Source organism: Scyliorhinus torazame, chromosome 23, assembly GCF_047496885.1.
Source record: "Scyliorhinus torazame isolate Kashiwa2021f chromosome 23, sScyTor2.1, whole genome shotgun sequence".
Classification (NCBI taxonomy): Eukaryota; Metazoa; Chordata; class Chondrichthyes; order Carcharhiniformes; family Scyliorhinidae; genus Scyliorhinus; species Scyliorhinus torazame.
The window spans coordinates 84,005,189-84,026,968 of NC_092729.1; the positions used below are offsets into that span (position 1 = coordinate 84,005,189).

A 21,780-nucleotide genomic window follows, 5' to 3' on the forward strand; every position below is an offset into this window, starting at 1 on the left:
GCCGACAGAGCGAGAGAGACAGGCCGACAGAGCGAGAGAGACAGAGCGAGAGAGACAGAGCGAGAGAGACAGGCCGACAGAGCGAGAGAGACAGAGCGAGAGAGACAGAGCGAGAGAGACAGGCCGACAGAGCGAGAGAGACAGGCCGACAGAGCGAGAGAGACAGGCCGACAGAGCGAGAGAGACAGGCCGACAGAGCGAGAGAGACAGAGCGAGAGAGACAGAGAGACAGAGCGAGAGAGACAGGCCGACAGAGCGAGAGAGACAGAGCGAGAGAGACAAAGCGAGAGAGACAGAGCGAGAGAGACAGGCCGACAGAGCGAGAGAGACAGAGCGAGAGAGACAGAGCGAGAGAGACAGAGCGAGAGAGACAGGCCGACAGAGCGAGAGAGACAGGCCGACAGAGCGAGAGAGACAGGCCGACAGAGCGAGAGAGACAGAGCGAGAGAGACAGAGAGACAGAGCGACAGAGCGAGAGAGACAGAGCGACAGAGCGAGAGAGACAGAGCGAGAGAGACAGAGCGAGAGAGACAGAGCGAGAGAGACAGAGCGAGAGAGACAGGCCGACAGAGCGAGAGAGACAGAGCGAGAGAGACAGACCGACAGAGCGAGAGAGACAGAGCGAGAGAGACAGAGCGAGAGAGACAGAGCGAGAGAGACAGACCGACAGAGCGAGAGAGACAGAGCGACAGAGCGAGAGAGACAGAGCGAGAGAGCGAGAGAGACAGAGCGACAGAGCGAGAGAGACAGGCCGACAGAGCGAGAGAGACAGACCGACTGAGCGAGAGAGACAGAGCGAGAGAGACAGGCCGACAGAGCGAGAGAGACAGGCCGACAGAGCGAGAGAGACAGACCGACAGAGCGAGAGAGACAGAGAGACAGAGCGAGAGAGACAGAGCGAGAGAGACAGAGCGAGAGAGACAGGCCGACAGAGCGAGAGAGACAGACCGACAGAGCGAGAGAGACAGGCCGACAGAGCGAGAGAGACAGAGCGACAGAGCGAGAGAGACAGAGCGAGAGAGACAGAGCGAGAGAGACAGAGCGAGAGAGACAGAGCGACAGAGCGAGAGAGACAGAGCGACAGAGCGAGAGAGACAGACCGACAGAGCGAGAGAGACAGGCCGACAGAGCGAGAGAGACAGGCCGACAGAGCGAGAGAGACAGAGCGACAGAGCGAGAGAGACAGAGCGAGAGAGACAGGCCGACAGAGCGAGAGAGACAGAGCGAGAGAGCGAGAGAGACAGACCGACAGAGCGAGAGAGACAGACCGACAGAGCGAGAGAGACAGGCCGACAGAGCGAGAGAGACAGACCGACAGAGCGAGAGAGACAGAGCGACAGAGCGAGAGAGACAGAGCGAGAGAGCGAGAGAGACAGACCGACAGAGCGAGAGAGACAGGCCGACAGAGCGAGAGAGACAGGCCGACAGAGCGAGAGAGACAGGCCGACAGAGCGAGAGAGACAGAGCGACAGAGCGAGAGAGACAGGACGACAGAGCGAGAGAGACAGGCCGACAGAGCGAGAGAGACAGAGCGACAGAGCGAGAGAGACAGGCCGACAGAGCGAGAGAGACAGAGCGACAGAGCGAGAGAGACAGAGCGACAGAGCGAGAGAGACAGAGCGAGAGAGACAGAGCGAGAGAGACAGAGCGAGAGAGACAGGCCGACAGAGCGAGAGAGACAGAGCGACAGAGCGAGAGAGACAGGCCGATAGAGCGAGAGAGACAGGCCGACAGAGCGAGAGAGACAGAGCGACAGAGCGAGAGAGACAGACCGACAGAGCGAGAGAGACAGGCCGACAGAGCGACAGAGACAGAGCGAGAGAGACAGAGCGACAGAGCGACAGAGCGAGAGAGACAGGCCGACAGAGCGAGAGAGACAGGCCGACAGAGCGAGAGAGACAGAGCGACAGAGCGAGAGAGACAGAGCGAGAGAGACAGAGCGAGAGAGACAGAGCGACAGAGCGAGAGAGACAGAGCGAGAGAGACAGAGCGACAGAGCGAGAGAGACAGAGCGAGAGAGACAGAGCGACAGAGCGAGAGAGACAGGCCGACAGAGCGAGAGAGACAGAGCGAGAGAGACAGGCCGACAGAGCGAGAGAGACAGACCGACAGAGCGAGAGAGACAGAGCGACAGAGCGAGAGAGACAGAGCGAGAGAGACAGACCGACAGAGCGAGAGAGACAGGCCGACAGAGCGAGAGAGACAGGCCGACAGAGCGAGAGAGACAGAGCGAGAGACACAGAGCGAGCGAGACGGACCGAGAGATAGACAGACTGTAAGAGCGAGAGAGACAGACCGAGCGAGACGGACCGAGAGATAGACAGACTGTAAGAGCGAGAGAGACAGAGCGAGCGAGACGGACCGAGAGATAGACAGGCTGTAAGAGCGAGAGAGACAGAGCGAGCGAGACGGACCGAGAGATAGACAGACTGTAAGAGCGAGAGAGACAGAGCGAGCGAGACGGACCGAGAGATAGACAGGCTGTAAGAGCGAGAGAGACAGAGCGAGCGAGACGGACCGAGAGATAGACAGACTGTAAGAGCGAGAGAGAGAGAGCGAGCGAGACGGACCGAGAGATAGACAGACTGTCAGAGCGAGAGAGACAGAGCGAGCGAGACGGACCGAGAGATAGACAGACTGTAAGAGCGAGAGAGACAGAGCGAGCGAGACGGACCGAGAGATAGACAGACTGTAAGAGCGAGAGAGACAGAGCGAGCGAGACGGACCGAGAGATAGACAGACTGTAAGAGCGAGAGAGACAGAGCGAGCGAGACGGACCGAGAGATAGACAGACTGTAAGAGCGAGAGAGACAGAGAGAGCCAGACGGACCGAGAGATAGACAGACTGTAAGAGCGAGAGAGACAGAGCGAGCGAGAGGGACCGAGAGATAGACAGACTGTAAGAGCGAGAGAGAGAGAGCGAGCGAGACGGACCGAGAGACAGACAGACTGTAAGAGCGAGAGAGACAGAGCGAGCGAGACGGACCGAGAGATAGACAGACTGTAAGAGCGAGAGAGAGAGAGAGACAGATCGATAAAGAGAGACAAAACCGAGAGAGAGAGAGAGAGAGAGGAGCCATGTCTTCACCCCTCGTGGGGGGGCCGTCCCAGTGTCGAGCGATGGGGAAACGGAGGGAAGGTGCTCCCTCGCCCCCCCTCCTCCGTGCCCAGCCTCCGTGCCCTGCTCCGTCCTTGCTCACTCTGGATTACACCTGGGGCGGGTTCGCCCAGGGACCGGAGCGGCGGCCCCCGGGGCTGGGGGGGGGGGGGGGTGCAGGCGTCACCTGTGCAGATCAGGTTGTAGCTGATGCTGGCTTCCTGGATCATGGGCAGGACGTGGTTTTCGCAGTAGCTCATGGCCAAGGACCGGCCGCTGCGGGGGTTGACGAAGAGCAGGAGCCTGCGGCGTCTGGGCGGGAGGCTTGGCGAGGTTCCTGCGCGGAGAGAGAGAGAGAGACATCGTCGGTTAGTCACGGGATCGAGCTCCGGTACCCCCCCCCCCCCGCCCCCCGGGCGACCCTCACCTGCCGTTGTCGGGGCAGCCCCGCCCCCCTCGCCGGGCAGCCCCGCCCCCAGCAGCAGGCACTTGACGGCGCCGGCCCACCTCTCCGCCAGCGCCCGGTTCTCCGCCCGCCCCGCCCCGCCGTCGGCCCGGAACACCCGCACCAGCCGCTGCCGCCCCGTGCGCGGGCCGCCCACTCTCCGCTTGCGCGGCGGGTAGCAGTAGAGGGCGAAGTGGGCCGCCCCGCCCTCCTCCTCCTCCTCCTCCCCCTCCTCCTCGCCCCCCGCCCGCCGGCCCCTCAACGTCCGGCACTCCAGCACGTGGCAGAGGGCCACCACCAGGCGGCGCTCGCCCTCCGCCCGGGGGCCCAGCCGCTGGACGTGCAGCTCGCGGGGGGTCAGGGTCAGGGCGTAGCGGCCCCCCCCGGGGCCCCCGCCGCCGAACTCCCCGTGCAGGAGCGCCTCCGGGGCCCCCGCCATCGGCGGCTCGCGGCCGCCGGCCAGTTGGCGTCCCCGGCTGGGCTGCGGGCGGGGTCAGGGGTCGCGGTGGGGGGGGGGGGGGGGGCAAAGCGGCCAAGCGGCCCGGCCCGGGGGGGGGCGGCGTTGGTGGGGGTGGGGCTTCCGGGTCACCCGGATGTCGACCTGACCCTCCCTGGGGGGGGGGAGGGGGGCAGAAGGGTAACTTTTGGGGAGGGCTCTGGACCAGAGGCGACGTAGGAAAGGGGGTGACGCGAATGCGGAAGTGGACCCCGCTTTTGATTGACGTCCCGGCCTCGGCCAATCGGGGGCCGCTTCCGGCGGCGGCCCGGCCTATCGGGCGGCGCTTCCGGGGAGGGCGGTTGCCACCGGCGGGCGCCGGAAGCGGGGGCCGCCATCTTTGGGACGGGCAGTTCCTGCCGCGCCGCCATCTTTGTGCGGGGCACGGGCTCTCCCCGCCCCGCCAAGGCCGCGTTGACTTCTCATCGCCATCTTTGATCGGGGCAGCGCTTCCCCCGTCGCGCCACGCACTCAGGCCCCCCCCCGCCATCTTTGATCGGGGCACCGATTGCCCATCCAGACATGCTGGCCTCCACTCCACTGCCAGCCCCCCCCATCGCCATCTTTGTGCGGGGCAGGACAGGAGGAGGCCCATTCAGCCCCTCTAGTCTGCTGCACAGGGACAGAATGAGGCCTTTCAGCCCCTCGAGCCTGTTACACAGGAACAGGAGGAGGCCCATTCAGCCCCTCGAGCCTGTTACACAGGAATAGGAGGAGGCCCATTCAGCCCCTCGAGCCTGTTACACAGGAACAGGAGGAGGCCCATTCAGCCCCCTGCTCGAGCCTGTTACACAGGAACAGGAGGAGGCCCATTCAGCCCCCTGCTCGAGCCTGTTACACAGGAACAGGAGGAGGCCCATTCAGCCCCTCGAGCCTGTTACACAGGAACAGGAGGAGGCCCATTCAGCCCCTCGAGTGAGTTACACAGGAACAGGAGGAGGCCCATTCAGCCCCCTGCTCGAGCCAGTTACACAGGAACAGGAGGAGGCCCATTCAGCCCCCTGCTCGAGCCTGTTACACAGGAACAGGAGGAGGCCCATTCAGCCCCTCGAGCCTGTTACACAGGAACAGGAGGAGGCCCATTCAGCCCCCTGCTCGAGCCTGTTACACAGGAACAGGAGGAGGCCCATTCAGCCCCCTGCTCGAGCCTGTTACACAGGAACAGGAGGAGGCCCATTCAGCCCCTCGAGTCTGTTACACAGGAACAGGAGGAGGCCCATTCAGCCCCTCGAGTCTGTTACACAGGAACAGGAGGAGGCCCATTCAGCCCCCTGCTCGAGCCTGTTACACAGGAACAGGAGGAGGCCCATTCAGCCCCCTCCTCGAGCCTGTTACACAGGAACAGGAGGAGGCCCATTCAGCCCCTCGAGCCTGTTACACAGGAACAGGAGGAGGCCCATTCAGTCCCTCGAGTCTGTTACACAGGAACAGGAGGAGGCCCATTCAGCCCCTCGAGTCTGTTACACAGGAACAGGAGGAGGCCCATTCAGCCCCCTCCTCGAGCCTGTTACACAGGAACAGGGGGAGGCCCATTCAGCCCCCTGCTCGAGCCTGTTACACAGGAACAGGAGGAGGCCCATTCAGACCCTGCTCGAGCCTGTTACACAGGAACAGGAGGAGGCCCATTCAGCCCCCTCCTCGAGCCTGTTACACAGGAACAGGAGGAGGCCCATTCAGACCCTGCTCGAGCCTGTTACACAGGAACAGGAGGAGGCCCATTCAGCCCCTCCTCGAATCTGTTACACAGGAACAGGAGGAAGCCCATTCAGCCCCTCGAGCCTGTTACACAGGAACAGGAGGAGGCCCATTCAGCCCCCTGCTCGAGCCTGTTACACAGGAACAGGAGGAGGCCCATTCAGCCCCCTCCTCGAGCCTGTTACACAGGAACAGGAGGAGGCCCATTCAGCCCCCTGCTCGAGCCTGTTACACAGGAACAGGAGGAGGCCCATTCAGCCCCCTGCTCGAGTCTGTTACACAGGAACAGGAGGAGGCCCATTCAGCCCCTCGAGCCTGTTACACAGGAATAGGAGGAGGCCCATTCAGCCCCCTGCTCGAGCCTGTTACATAGGAACAGGAGGAGCTCCATTCAGCCCCTCGAGCCTGTTACACAGGAATAGGAGGAGGCCCATTCAGCCCCTCGAGCCTGTTACACAGGAACAGGAGGAGGCCCATTCAGCCCCCTGCTCGAGCCTGTTACACAGGAACAGGAGGAGGCCCATTCAGCCCCTCGAGTCTGTTACACAGGAACAGGAGGAGGCCCATTCAGCCCCTCGAGTCTGTTACACAGGAACAGGAGGAGGCCCATTCAGCCCCCTGCTCGAGCCTGTTACACGGGACCAGGAGGAGACCCATTCAGCCCCCTGCTCGAGCCTGTTACACAGGAACAGGAGGAGGCCCATTCAGCCCCCTCCTCGAGCCTGTTACACAGGAACAGGAGGAGGCCCATTCAGCCCCTCGAGCCTGTTACACAGGAACAGGAGGAGGCCCATTCAGTCCCTCGAGTCTGTTACACAGGAACAGGAGGAGGCCCATTCAGCCCCTCGAGTCTGTTACACAGGAACAGGAGGAGGCCCATTCAGCCCCCTCCTCGAGCCTGTTACACAGGAACAGGAGGCGGCCCATTCAGCCCCCTGCTCGAGCCTGTTACACAGGAACAGGAGGCGGCCCATTCAGCCCCCTCCTCGAGCATGTTACACAGGAACAGGAGGAGGCCCATTCAGCCCCCTGCTCGAGCCTGTTACACAGGAACAGGAGGAGGCCCATTCAGACCCTGCTCGAGCCTGTTACACAGGAACAGGAGGAGGCCCATTCAGCCCCTCCTCGAATCTGTTACACAGGAACAGGAGGAAGCCCATTCAGCCCCTCGAGCCTGTTACACAGGAACAGGAGGAGGCCCATTCAGCCCCCTGCTCGAGCCTGTTACACAGGAACAGGAGGAGGCCCATTCAGCCCCCTCCTCGAGCCTGTTACACAGGAACAGGAGGAGGCCCATTCAGCCCCCTGCTCGAGCCTGTTACACAGGAACAGGAGGAGGCCCATTCAGCCCCCTGCTCGAGTCTGTTACACAGGAACAGGAGGAGGCCCATTCAGCCCCCTGCTCGAGCCTGTTACACAGGAACAGGAGGAGGCCCATTCAGCCCCCTCCTCGAGCCTGTTACACAGGAACAGGAGGTGGCCCATTCAGCCCCCTGCTCGAGCCTGTTACACAGGAACAGGAGGAGGCCCATTCAGCCCCCCTGTGAGCTCCAGGAACAGGCCATGAACTGGGACGCGGCCGTGTAAATACTGCGGCTACCAGAGCAGGTAATAGGCTAGGAACCCTGCGGATAGTACCTCACCTCCTGACCCCCCACCGGCCACCCCCCCCCCCCCCTCCGCAAAGCCTGACCGCCACCCACACGGACACAAGTCAGGAGTGCAACGGGACTCGCTCTCCCCTCGCCTGGATCAGCGCGGCTCCCGACGACACTCGAGAAGGTCGTCATTGTCCCGGACGAGCCCCCAACACCCCCCCCCCACCCCATCCGATCGATCAACAGGCTAACCCCCTCCCTCACCGGCTCCCCCCCCCCCCCCCCACACCCCCCTGCAAGTCCCCCCCCCCTCCCGAGTCCCCCACACCATCCTGACTGGGAAATATATCGGCCACTGTCGCTGGGGTCGGAATCCTGTGCCGCGCCCGCTAACAGCGCGGTGGGTGCACCTACACCCGGCAGGGAATGCGGCGCCGACAAGACGGGGGCTCACCCGCACCGTCTCACGGGGCAATTCCTCGTCGGGGCGCGCCAGTCGGGCAGGCGGAGGGCGGGTTAGTGCGACTCATCTGTTGAAGGGAGCGTTTGATTGGCGGGCAAGGAATCTGTGCAGAGGATATCCTCTCCCATATCCTCCCCCCCCCTTACTCCCCAATCTCCCCCCGCACATCTACCCCCATATCCCCCCCCCCCACCCGCGGCACGATAGCACAGTGGTTAGCGCTGCTGCCTCACAGCTCCAGGGTCCCGGCTTGGGTCACTCTCTGTGCGGAGTCTGCACGTCCTCCCCCGTGGCTGCGTGGGTTTCCTCCGGGTGCTCCGGTTTCCTCACGCGGTCTAAAGACGCGCGGGTTAGGGAGACTGGCCGCGCTAAATTGCCCCATAGTGTCCAAAAACTTTGGGTGGGGTAACAGGGATAGGGAAGTGGGCTGAAGTAAGGGCCGGTGTAGACTTGATGGGCCGAATGGCCTCCTTCTGTAAATTCTGTGATTCTTTGATATCTCTCTTCCCCCCTCATATCTCCTTCCCCACATATCCCTTCCCCTTCAACTCTTTCCCCATCTGTCTCCCCATATCAACCCCCATCCCCCCATATCATCCCCTCCATATCACCCCCCCATATTATCCCCCTATCATCCCCCTCCATATCATCACCCCTTATCATGCCTCCCATATCATCGCCTCCATATCAGCCCCCATATCATCCCCCCCATATCATGCCCCCCATATTATCCCCCCATATCATCTCCCTCCATATTATCCCTCCCATATCATCGCCCCCATATCACGCCCCATATCATCCCCTCCATATCATCGCCCCCATATCACGCCCCATTTTATCCCCCCATATTACCCCTCCCATATCATCGCCTCCATATCAGCCCCCATATCATCCCCCCCATATCATGCCCCCATATTATCCCCCCATATCATCTCACTCCATATTATCCCTCCCATATCACCCCCCACATCATTCCCCTCCATATCTCCCCCATATCATCCCCCCATATCATCCTTCCATATCATGCCCCCCATATCACCCCCCAATATATCACCCCCCATCCCATCCCCCCATATCACCCCCCATCCCATCCCCCCATATCACCCCCCATATCACCCCCCCCCATATCAGACCCCCCATATCATCCCCCCAAAACCAATGGCCCAAGTTGGGGTTGGGGAAAAAAAAAATCCGGGGGCTGCAGTGCGGGGCAGCCGCCAGCATGGCCGCTGCAGGGGGAGTTGGGAGGACTCTGCCCGGTGTCGCCTCTTGCCCACCCCGCACGCTCCCCGGCCGGGTCTGCCCCGCCCACACCCAGAAGCCCACGCGCCGCCGCCGCGCCCCGCCCCCTTCCTTCCTTCCTTCTCGCTCAGGCGCCAAGATGGTGAGTGCGGGTCTGCGCGGGCTCGGCGGGGGGGGGTGGGGACTGTAATCCGGCGCCATCCGCCCTGTTAACGGCCCCGGAGCGCCCCGCCGACCCCGCCATCGGGTCGGGGGCCGCCCGCGCGAGGCGGATGGCGCTGAATCGCCGCTCCCCGCGGCGCCGGGCTCCCGTCGGGACGGCTTTTTGGACCGGCTAACCTCTGCGCCATTTCTCTCTTCCTTTCCCCCCCCCCCGCCCGCCCGCATTGCATCCGCCGCCATCGGCGCCAGGGAGTGGACATCCGCCACAACAAGGACCGCAAAGTGCGCAGGAAGGAGCCCAAGAGCCAAGATATCTACTTGCGGCTGCTGGTGAAGGTGAGGAAGGGGGTATTTTTAATCGTTATCCCCACCCCCCCCCCCCCCCCTTCCCCGCCACAAGGATATGGGGAGTCCGCGCAGGTCCTAGCGCCCGCCGGATTCAGACACTGGGAGGGGAGGGGAGGGGGACTGGCACCTGCACGGGGTCACGGCCGACCCACCCAATCTCGGTGGGGGGGGGGGGGGGGGGGGGGGTGCCGCAAGGTCTCGGGGGTTTCAGATGGCACGCGCGCCCGGGGGGGGGGTTTCCTTCCCGCACGCGGCTACGAGCAGGGGGGCCACCTGCCGACTACGCCAAACGAGAGGCGAGGATTGCGGGGTGGGGGTCGGCGCGCGCGCCTGACGCAGTTTCTCTCTCATCGCCGCCCCCCCCCCCCCCCGGGTGCCATAGACATAGAATTTACAGTGCAGAAGGAGGCCATTCGGCCCATCGAGTCTGCACCGGGCTCTTGGAAAGAGCACCCCTACCCAAGGTCCACACCTCCACCCTATCCCCAGTAACCCCACCCAACACTAATGGCAATTTAACACGGCCAATCCACCTAACCTGCACATCTTTGGACACTAAGGGACAATTTAACACGGCCAATCCACCTAACCTGCACATCTTTGGACACTAAGGGACAATTTAACACGGCCAATCCACCTAACCTGTACATCTTTGGACACTAAGGGACAATTTAACACGGCCAATCCTCCTAACCTGTACATCTTTGGACACTAAGGGACAATTTAACACGGCCAATCCACCTAACCTGTACATCTTTGGACACTAAGGGACAATTTAACACGGCCAATCCACCTAACCTGTACATCTTTGGACACTAAGGGACAATTTAACACGGCCAATCCACCTAAGCTGTACATCTTTGGACACTAAGGGACAATTTAACACGGCCAATCCACCTAACCTGCACATCTTTGGACACTAAGGGACAATTTAACACGGCCAATCCACCTAACCTGTACATCTTTGGACACTAAGGGACAATTTAACACGGCCAATCCACCTAACCTGCACATCTTTGGACACTAAGGGGCAATTTAACACGGCCAATCCACCTAACCTGCACATCTTTGGACACTAAGGGACAATTTAACACGGCCAATCCACCCAACCTGCACATCTTTGGACACTAAGGGACAATTTAACACGTCCAATCCACCTAACCTGCACATCTTTGGACACTAAGGGACAATTTTACACGGCCAATCCACCTAACCAGCACATCTTTGGACACTATGGGACAATTTAACACGGCCAATCCACCTAACCTGCACATCTTTGGACACTAAGGGACAATTTAACACGGCCAATCCTCCTAACCTGTACATCTTTGGACACTAAGGGACAATTTAACACAGCCAATCCCCCTAACCTGCACATCTTTGGACACTAAGGGACAATTTAACACAGCCAATCCACCTAACCTGCACATCTTTGGACACCTAAGGGACAATTTAACACGGCCAATCCACCTAACCTGTACATCTTTGGACACTAAGGGACAATTTAACACGGCCAATCCCCCTAACCTGCACATCTTTGGACACTAAGGGACAATTTAACACGGCCAATCCACCTAACCTGTACATCTTTGGACACTAAGGGACAATTTAACACGGCCAATCCACCTAACCTGTACATCTTTGGACACTAAGGGACAATTTAACACGGCCAATCCACCTAACCTGCACATCTTTGGACACTAAGGGACAATTTAACACGGCCAATCCACCTAACCTGCACATCTTTGGACACTAAGGGACAATTTAACACGGCCAATCCACCTAACCTGTACATCTTTGGACACTAAGGGACAATTTAACACGGCCAATCCACCTAACCTGTACATCTTTGGACACTAAGGAACAATTTAACACGGCCAATCCACCTAACCTGCACATCTTTGGACACTAAGGGACAATTTAGCACGGCCAATCCACCTAACCTGCACATCTTTGGACACTAAGGGGCAATTTAACATGGCCAATCCACCTAACCTGTACATCTTTGGACACTAAGGGACAATTTAACACGGCCAATCCACCTAACCTGTACATCTTTGGACACTAAGGGACAATTTAACACGGCCAATCCACCTAACCTGTACATCTTTGGACACTAAGGGGCAATTTATCATGGCCAATCCACCTCACCTGCACATCTTTGGACTGTGGGAGGAAACCGGAGCACCCGGAGGAAACCCACGCACACACGGGGAGGACGTGCAGACTCCGCACAGACAGTGACCCAGCGGGGAATCGAACCTGGGACCCTGGAGCTGTGAAGCAATTGTGCTATCCACAATGCTACCGTGCTGCCCTTCTGAGGGAGCGCTGCACTGTCGGAGGAGGGGCTGTTTAGCAGACCCCGGCAGACCAGCAGCACGGTTCAATTCCCGTAACAGCCTCCCCGAACAGGCGGCGGATTGTGGCGACTAGTGGCTTTTCACAGTAACTTCATTGAAGCCCACTTGTGACAGTCAGCGATTTTCATTTCAGATGTCTATACTCCAGGATTTGAGCTCCATAATCCAGGCCGACACTCCCCCCGGTGCCAGTACTGAGGGAGCGCCGCACTGTCGGGGGTAGATGTCGATACTCTAGGATTTGAGCTCCATAATCCAGGTCTACACTCCCCCCGGTGCCAGTACTGAGGGAGCGCCACACTGTCGGAGGGAGATGTCTATACTCTAGGATTTGAGCGCTATAATCGAGGCCCACACTCCTCCCGGTGCCAGTACTGAGGGAGCGCTGCACTGTCGGAGGGAGATGTCTATACTCTAGGATTTGAGCGCTATAATCCAGGCTGACACTCCCCCCCCGGTGCCAGTACTGAGGGAGCACTGCACTGTCGGAGGGAGATGTCTATACTCTAGGATTTGAGCTCCATAATCCAGGCCGACACTCCCCCCGGTGCCAGTACTGAGGGAGCGCTGCACTGTCGGAGGTAGATGTCTATACTCTAGGATTTGAGCTCCATAATCCAGGCCGACACTCCCCCCGGTGCCAGTACTGAGGGAGCGCTGCACTGTCGGAGCGAGATGTCTATACTCTAGGATTTGAGCTCCATAATCCAGGACCACGCTCCCCCTGGTGCCAGTACTGAGTGAGCGCTGCACTGTCGGAGCGAGATGTCTATACTCTAGGATTTGAGCGCTACAATCCAGGCCCACACTCCCCCCGGTGCCAGTACTGAGGGAGCGCCGCACTGTCGGAGGGAGATGTCTATACTCTAGGATTTGAGCGCTATAATCGAGGCCCACACTCCTCCCGGTGCCAGTACTGAGGGAGCGCTGCACTGTCGGAGGGAGATGTCTATACTCTAGGGTTTGAGCGCTATAATCCAGGCCCACACTCCCCCCGGTGCCAGTACTGAGGGAGCGCCGCACTGTCGGAGGGAGATGTCTATACTCTAGGATTTGAGCTCCACAATCCAGGCCCACACTCCCCCCGGTGCCAGTACTGAGGGAGCGCTGCACTGTCGGAGGGAGATGTCTATACTCTAGGATTTGAGCGCTATAATCCAGGCCCACACTCCCCCCGGTGACAGTACTGAGGGAGCGCCGCACTGTCGGAGGGAGATGTCTATACTTTAGGATTTGAGCGCTATAATCCAGGCCCACACTCCCCCTGGTGACAGTACTGAGGGAGCGCTGCACTGTCGGAGGGAGATGTCTATACTCTAGGATTTGAGCTCCACAATCCAGGCCGCCATGACCGAACGTGCTTTATCTGATTGTAATCGTGGTTGTCGCCCTGAGCAGGCGGGCTGCCGAAGTGCTGTGGGACGGGGTGGCGCCCCTTGTCGGAGCTGATGTTTTCCTGTGACGTTCTCTTCCTTTGCGTTTCCTCTTCCCCCCCCCCCCCCCCCCCCCACGCAGCTGTACCGGTTCCTGGCTCGCCGATCCAACGCCCCCTTCAACAAGGTCGTGCTGAAACGTCTGTTCATGAGCCGCACGAACCGGCCTCCGCTCTCGCTTGCCCGCCTGGTGAGTCTCGACGATGAAGCGTCGCGGGGGGGGGGGGGGGTGTTCCATCTGCGTCCGCCGCCCTCTTGTCCACTTGCGGGGGGGGTCGAGGTGGCAGGTTTGAAAGGTGCTCTCTGAGGAGCGAGTGGCTGCGGTGCGTCTTGTAGAGTGGGGGGAGCGGATGTTGAAGGTGGGGGTTAACCTCTTGCTCGGCGGGGGGGGTGGGGCCTCCGTTTTGTGTGTGTGTGTGGTTGGGAGCATGTGGTTGTAAGGGGCTGTTTAGCACAGGGCTAAATCGCTGACTTTGAAGGCAGGCCAGCAGCACGGTTCAATTCCCGTACCAGCCTCCCCGAACAGGCGCCGGAATGTGGCGACTAGGGGCTTTTCACAGTAACTTCATTGAAGTCGACTTGTGACAATAAGCGATTTTCATTTCATTTCATTCTCTCTCTCCCCCAACATTCTCTCCCTCCCCACAATCTCTCTCCCTCCCCACATTCTCTCTCTCCCTCCCCACATTCTCTCTCTCCCTCCCCACATTCTCTCTCTCCCTCCCCACATTCTCTCTCTCCCTCCCCACATTCTCTCTCTCCCTCCCCACATTCTCTCTCTCCCTCCCCACATTCTCTCTCTCCCTCCCCACATTCTCTCTCTCCCTCCCCACATTCTCTCTCTCCCTCCCCACATTCTCTCTCTCTCTCCGCACATTCTCTCTCTCTCCCCACATTCTCTCTCTCTCCCCACATTCTCTCTCTCTCCCCACATTCTCTCTCTCCCCACATTCTCTCTCTCTCCCCACATTCTCTCTCCCCACATTCTCTCTCCCCACATTCTCTCTCCCCACATTCTCTCTCCCCACATTCTCTCTCTCTCCCCACATTCTCTCTCTCTCCCCACATTCTCTCTCTCTCCCCACATTCTCTCTCTCTCCCCACATTCTCTCTCTCTCCCCACATTCTCTCTCTCTCCCCACATTCTCTCTCTCTCCCCACATTCTCTCTCTCCCCACATTCTCTCTCTCTCCCCACATTCTCTCTCTCTCCCTCCCCACTTTCTCTCTCTCTCCCTCCCCACATTCTCTCTCTCTCTCTCCCCACATTCTCTCTCTCTCTCTCCCCACATTCTCTCTCTGTCTCGCTCCCCCCACATTCTCTCTCTCTCTCCCGCCCCACATTCTCTCTCTCTCTCTCCCTCCCCACATTCTCTCTCCCTCCCCACTTTCTCTCTCTCTCTCCCTCCCCACTTTCTCTCTCTCTCTCCCTCCCCACATTCTCTCTCTCCCTCCCCATAATCTCTGTCTCTCTCCCTCCCCACATTCTTTCTGTCTCTCCCTCCCCACATTCTCTCTCTCTCCCCACATTCTCTCTCTCTCCCCACATTCTCTCTCTCTCCCCACATTCTCTCCCCACATTCTCTCTCTCCCCACATTCTCTCTCTCCCCACATTCTCTCTCTCCCCACATTCTCTCTCTCCCCACATTCTCTCTCTCCCCACATTCTCTCTCTCCCCACATTCTCTCTCTCCCCACATTCTCTCTCTCCCCACATTCTCTCTCTCCACACATTCTCTCTCTCCCCACATTCTCTCTCTCCCCACATTCTCTCTCTCCCCACATTCTCTCTCTCCCCACATTCTCTCTCTCCCCACATTCTCTCTCTCCCCACATTCTCTCTCTCCCCACATTCACTCTCTCCCCACATTCTCTCTCTCCCCACATTCTCTCTCTCCCCACATTCTCTCTCTCCCCACATTCTCTCTCTCCCCACATTCTCTCTCTCCCCACATTCTCTCTCTCCCCACATTCTCTCTCTCCCCACATTCTCTCTCTCCCCACATTCTCTCTCTCCCCACATTCTCTCTCTCCCCACATTCTCTCTCTCCCCACATTCTCTCTCTCCCCACATTCTCTCTCTCCCCACATTCTCTCTCTCCCCACATTCTCTCTCTCCCCACATTCTCTCCCTCCCCACATTCTCTCTCTCCCTCCCCACATTCTCTCTCTCCCTCCCCACATTCTCTCTCTCCCTCCCCACATTCTCTCTCTCCCTCCCTCCCCACATTCTCTCTCTCTCTCCCTCCCCACATTCTCTCTCTCTCTCCCTCCCCACATTCTCTCTCTCTCTCCCTCCCCACATTCTCTCTCTCTCTCCCTCCCCACATTCTCTCTCTCTCTCCCTCCCCACATTCTCTCTCTCTCTCCCTCCCCACATTCTCTCTCTCTCTCCCTCCCCACATTCTCTCTCTCTCTCCCTCCCCACATTCTCTCTCTCTCTCCCTCCCCACATTCTCTCTCTCTCTCCCTCCCCACATTCTCTCTCTCTCTCCCTCCCCACATTCTCTCTCTCTCTCCCTCCCCACATTCTCTCTCTCTCTCCCTCCCCACATTCTCTCTCTCTCTCCCTCCCCACATTCTCTCTCTCTCTCCCTCCCCACATTCTCTCTCTCTCTCCCTCCCCACATTCTCTCTCTCTCTCCCTCCCCACATTCTCTCTCTCTCTCCCTCCCCACATTCTCTCTCTCTCTCCCTCCCCACATTCTCTCTCTCTCTCCCTCCCCACATTCTCTCTCTCTCTCCCTCCCCACATTCTCTCTCTCTCTCCCTCCCCACATTCTCTCTCTCTCTCCCTCCCCACATTCTCTCCCTCCCCACATTCTCTCTCTCTCTCTCTCCCTCCACGCATTCTCTCTCCCTCCCCACATTCTCTCTCTCCCCACATTCTCTCTCTCCCCACATTCTCTCTCTCCCCACATTCTCTCTCTCCCCACATTCTCTCTCTCCCCACATTCTCTCTCTCCCCACATTCTCTCTCTCTCCCCACATTCTCTCTCCCCACATTCTCTCTCTCTCCCTCCCCACTTTCTCTCTCTCTCCCTCCCCACATTCTCTCTCTCTCCCCACATTCTCTCTCTGTCTCGCTCCCCCCACATTCTCTCTCTCTCTCCCGCCCCACATTCTCTCTCTCTCTCCCTCCCCACATTCTCTCTCCCTCCCCACTTTCTCTCTCTCTCTCCCTCCCCACTTTCTCTCTCTCTCTCCCTCCCCACATTCTCTCTCTCCCTCCCCATAATCTCTGTCTCTCTCCCTCCCCACATTCTTTCTGTCTCTCCCTCCCCACATTCTCTCTCTCTCCCCACATTCTCTCTCTCTCCCCACATTCTCTCCCCACATTCTCTCTCTCCCCACATTCTCTCTCTCCCCACATTCTCTCTCTCCCCACATTCTCTCTCTCCCCACATTCTCTCTCTCCCCACATTCTCTCTCTCCCCACATTCTCTCTCTCCCCACATTCTCTCTCTCCCCACATTCTCTCTCTCCCCACATTCTCTCTCTCCCCACATTCTCTCTCTCCCCACATTCTCTCCCCACATTCTCTCTCTCCCCACATTCTCTCTCTCCCCACATTCTCTCTCTCCCCACATTCTCTCTCTCCCCACATTCTCTCTCTCCCCACATTCTCTCTCTCCCCACATTCTCTCTCTCCCCACATTCTCTCTCTCCCCACATTCTCTCTCTCCCCACATTCTCTCTCTCCCCACATTCTCTCTCTCCCCACATTCTCTCTCTCCCCACATTCTCTCTCTCCCCACATTCTCTCTCTCCCCACATTCTCTCTCTCCCCACATTCTCTCTCTCCCCACATTCTCTCTCTCCCCACATTCTCTCTCTCCCCACATTCACTCTCTCCCCACATTCTCTCTCTCCCCACATTCTCTCTCTCCCCACATTCTCTCTCTCCCCACATTCTCTCCCCACATTCTCTCTCTCCCCACATTCTCTCTCTCCCCACATTCTCTCTCTCCCCACATTCTCTCCCCACATTCTCTCTCTCCCCACATTCTCTCTCTCCCCACATTCTCTCTCTCCCCACATTCTCTCTCTCCCCACATTCTCTCTCTCCCCACATTCTCTCTCTCCCCACATTCTCTCTCTCCCCACATTCTCTCTCTCCCCACATTCTCTCTCTCCCCACATTCTCTCTCTCCCCACATTCTCTCTCTCCCCACATTCTCTCTCTCCCCACATTCTCTCTCTCCCCACATTCTCTCTCTCCCCACATTCTCTCTCTCCCCACATTCTCTCTCTCCCCACATTCTCTCTCTCCCTCCCCACATTCTCTCTCTCCCTCCCCACATTCTCTCTCTCCCTCCCCACATTCTCTCTCTCCCTCCCCACATTCTCTCTCTCTCCCTCCCCACATTCTCTCTCTCTCTCCCTCCCCACATTCTCTCTCTCTCTCCCTCCCCACATTCTCTCTCTCTCTCCCTCCCCACATTCTCTCTCTCTCTCCCTCCCCACATTCTCTCTCTCTCTCCCTCCCCACATTCTCTCTCTCTCTCCCTCCCCACATTCTCTCTCTCTCTCCCTCCCCACATTCTCTCTCTCTCTCCCTCCCCACATTCTCTCTCTCTCTCCCTCCCCACATTCTCTCTCTCTCTCCCTCCCCACATTCTCTCTCTCTCTCCCTCCCCACATTCTCTCTCTCTCTCCCTCCCCACATTCTCTCTCTCTCTCCCTCCCCACATTCTCTCTCTCTCTCCCTCCCCACATTCTCTCTCTCTCTCCCTCCCCACATTCTCTCTCTCTCTCCCTCCCCACATTCTCTCTCTCTCTCCCTCCCCACATTCTCTCTCTCTCTCCCTCCCCACATTCTCTCTCTCTCTCCCTCCCCACATTCTCTCTCTCTCTCCCTCCCCACATTCTCTCTCTCTCTCCCTCCCCACATTCTCTCTCTCTCTCCCTCCCCACATTCTCTCTCTCTCTCCCTCCCCACATTCTCTCTCTCTCTCCCTCCCCACATTCTCTCTCTCTCTCCCTCCCCACATTCTCTCTCTCTCTCCCTCCCCACATTCTCTCTCTCTCTCCCTCCCCACATTCTCTCTCTCTCTCCCTCCCCACATTCTCTCTCTCTCTCCCTCCCCACATTCTCTCTCTCTCTCCCTCCCCACATTCTCTCTCTCTCTCCCTCCCCACATTCTCTCTCTCTCTCTCTCTCCCTCCCCACATTCTCTCTCTCTCTCTCTCTCCCTCCACGCATTCTCTCTCCCTCCCCACATTCTCTCTCTCCCCACATTCTCTCTCTCCCCACATTCTCTCTCTCCCCACATTCTCTCTCTCCCCACATTCTCTCTCTCCCCACATTCTCTCTCTCCCCACATTCTCTCTCTCCCCACATTCTCTCTCTCCCCACATTCTCTCTCTCCCCACATTCTCTCTCTCCCCACATTCTCTCTCTCCCCACATTCTCTCTCTCCCCACATTCTCTCTCTCCCCACATTCTCTCTCTCCCCACATTCTCTCTCTCCCCACATTCTCTCTCTCCCCACATTCTCTCTCTCCCCACATTCTCTCTCTCCCCACATTCTCTCTCTCCCCACATTCTCTCTCTCCCCACATTCTCTCTCTCCCCACATTCTCTCTCTCTCCCTCCCCACATTCTCTCTCTCTCCCTCCCCACATTCTCTCTCTCTCTCTCTCCCCACATTCTCTCTCTCTCCCTCCCCACATTCTCTCTCCCTCCCCACATTCTCTCTCCCTCCCCACATTCTCTCTCCCTCCCCACATTCTCTCTCTCTCCCTCCCCACATTCTCTCTCTCTCTCCCCACATTCTCTCTCTCCCTCCCCACATTCTCTCTCTCTCCCTCCCCACATTCTCTCTCCCTCCCCACATTCTCTCTCCCTCCCCACATTCTCTCTCTCTCTCCCTCCCCACATTCTCTCTATCCCTCCCCACATTCTCTCTCCCTCCCCACATTCTCTCTCTCTCCCTCCCCGCATTCTCTCTCTCTCTCTCTCTCCCCCCCCCCCCCGTCCCCCGGGGGTCCGTACTGCTACGTAAACGTGAGCTAATTTGGGACTTTTCTCTCCCCGCCGTTTCCCGCCTGCCGAAGATTCGCCTGATGAAAATGCCCGGTCGCGAGGGAAAGACCGCCGTGGTCGTCGGATCCATCACGGACGATGTCCGCACCTTTGATATCCCCAAGCTCAAGGTGAGGGGCGGGGGGGGGGGGCAGGACCGGCCGGGGATGGGCGACTGTGGGCCCTTCCCGCTCGGTGCAATTTCTGACGGCCCGTTTTCTCGCCCCTCTCTCGCAGGTCTGCGCGCTTCGAGTTACCGACGTGGCCCGACACCGTATCCTGAAGGCTGGAGGCCAAATCATGACCTTTGACCAGCTGGCATTGGCCGCGCCAAAGGGTCAGGGGACGGTTCTGCTCTCTGGTAAGGGCCCCTCGCTGTCTTAGTCTCACACGCCCAGGACAGGTACAGCACGGGGTTAGATACAGAGTAAAGCTCCCTCTACACTGTCCCGATCAAACACTCCCAGGACAGGTACAGCACGGGGTTAGATACAGAGTAAAGCTCCCTCTACACTGTCCCCATCAAACACTCCCAGGACAGGTACAGCACGGGGTTAGATACAGAGTAAAGCTCCCCCTACACTGCCCCCATCAAACACTCCCAGGACAGGTACAGCACGGGGTTAGATACAGAGTAAAGCTCCCTCTACACTGTCCCCATCAAACACTCCCAGGACAGGTACAGCACGGGGTTAGATACAGAGTAAAGCTCCCTCTACACTGTCCCCATCAAACACTCCCAGGACAGGTACAGCACGGGGTTAGATACAGAGTAAAGCTCCCTCTACACTGTCCCCATCAAACACTCCCAGGACAGGTACAGCACGGGGTTAGATACAGAGTAAAGCTCCCTCTACACTGTCCCCATCAAACACTCCCAGGACAGGTACAGTACGGGGTTAGATACAGAATAAAGCACCCTCTACACTGTCCCCATCAAACACTCCCAGGACAGGTACAGCACGGGGTTAGATACAGAGTAAAGCTCCCTCTCCACTGACCCCATCAAACACTCCCAGGACAGGTGCAGCACGGGGTTAGATACAGAGTAAAGCTCCCTCTACACTGTCCCCATCAAACACTCCCAGGACAGGTACAGCACGGGTTAGATACAGAGTAAAGCTCCCTCCACACTGTCTCCATCAAACACTCCCAGGACAGATACCGCACGGGGTTAGATACAGAGTAAAGCTCCCTCAACACTGTCCCCATCAAACACTCCCAGGACAGGTACAGCACGGGGTTAGATACAGAGTAAAGCTCCCTCTACACTGTCCCCATCAAACACTCCCAGGAGAGGTACAGCACGGGGTGAGATACAGAGTAAAGCTCCCTCTACACTGTCCCCAACAAACACTCCCAGGACAGGTACAGCACGGGGTTAGATACAGAGTAAAGCTCCCTCTACACTGTCCCCATCAAACACTCCCAGGACAGGTACAGCACGGGGTTTAGATAGAGACCTGATGTTCTGACTCGTGATTATTTCCCCAGGACCTCGTAAGGGACGTGAGGTCTACAGACATTTTGGCCCAGCGCCTGGAGCTCCTCACAGTCACACCAAGTATGTATATCTCCTCCCGCGTTCGTGCCTCCCTCTGTCGCTGCCCGTCTGTGTGCCCTGACCCGAGCCCTCAACTCTTTCGCAAATCCAACGCTCTCTTTCTCTCTCATCCACAGGCCGTACATTCGCTCAAAGGGTCGTAAATTCGAGCGCGCTCGGGGTCGCAGGGCCAGTCGAGGTTACAAGAATTGAGCCGTGCTCCCGAGTTCTTCTCTGTACCAATAAAGTAACGTTTGAACACTTTGCGTCGTTGTGTCTCTCGCAATCATGTGCGGATTTGGTGTGGGGCGGGGTGTGTATCCTCTCTAACCCAGGGATCACTGGACAGTGATCAGGAGCAGGAACCCTGGCTGATTTCCCCTCTCTCTCTCTAACCCAGGTATCACTGGACAGTGATCAGGAGCAGGAACCCTGGCTGATTTCCCCTCTCTCTCTAACCCAGGGTTCACTGGACAGTGATCAGGAGCAGGAACCCTGGCTGATTTCCCCTCTCTCTCTCTAACCCAGGGATCACTGGACAGTGATCAGGAGCAGGAACCCTGGCTGATTTCCCCTCTCTCCCTCTCTCTAACCCAGGGATCACTGGACAGTGATCAGGAGCAGGAACCCTGGCTGATTTCCCCTCTCTCTCTAACCCAGGGATCACTGGACAGAGATCAGGAGCAGGAACCCTGGCTGATTTCCCCTCTCTCTCTCTCTAACCCAGGGAACACTGGACAGTGATCAGGAGCAGGAACCCTGGCTGATTTCCCCTCTCTCTCTCTCTAACCCAGGGATCACTGGACAGTGATCAGGAGCAGGAGCCCTGGCTGATTTCCCCTCTCTCTCTAACCCAGGGATCACTGGA

At 58.3% G+C, this 21,780-nt stretch overlaps 2 protein-coding genes across 2 annotated transcripts in view; one reads left to right on the forward strand and one right to left on the reverse strand.

The window, feature by feature from the left end:
• sphk2 (sphingosine kinase 2) overlaps positions 1-4,057 on the reverse strand; it is a 35,297-nt gene extending 31,240 nt beyond the window's left edge. The window contains exons 1-2 of the mRNA XM_072489222.1: positions 3,525-4,057; positions 3,285-3,434 (exon numbers count right to left, since the gene is read on the reverse strand). Coding sequence (XP_072345323.1) covers positions 3,285-3,434; positions 3,525-3,981 — 607 coding nt within the window. The 5' untranslated portion in view covers positions 3,982-4,057. The remainder of the gene's footprint in view (positions 1-3,284; positions 3,435-3,524) is intronic.
• Positions 4,058-9,094: 5,037 nt separating this feature from the next.
• Positions 9,095-21,178, forward strand: rpl18 (ribosomal protein L18). Its single transcript, XM_072489190.1, has 7 exons — positions 9,095-9,178; positions 9,448-9,534; positions 13,425-13,532; positions 19,402-19,500; positions 19,607-19,730; positions 20,864-20,933; positions 21,050-21,178. Exons 1-7 carry the CDS (start codon positions 9,176-9,178, stop codon positions 21,123-21,125), a joined length of 567 nt encoding a protein of 188 aa, XP_072345291.1. The 5' UTR covers positions 9,095-9,175; the 3' UTR covers positions 21,126-21,178.
• Positions 21,179-21,780: the final 602 nt, after the last annotated feature.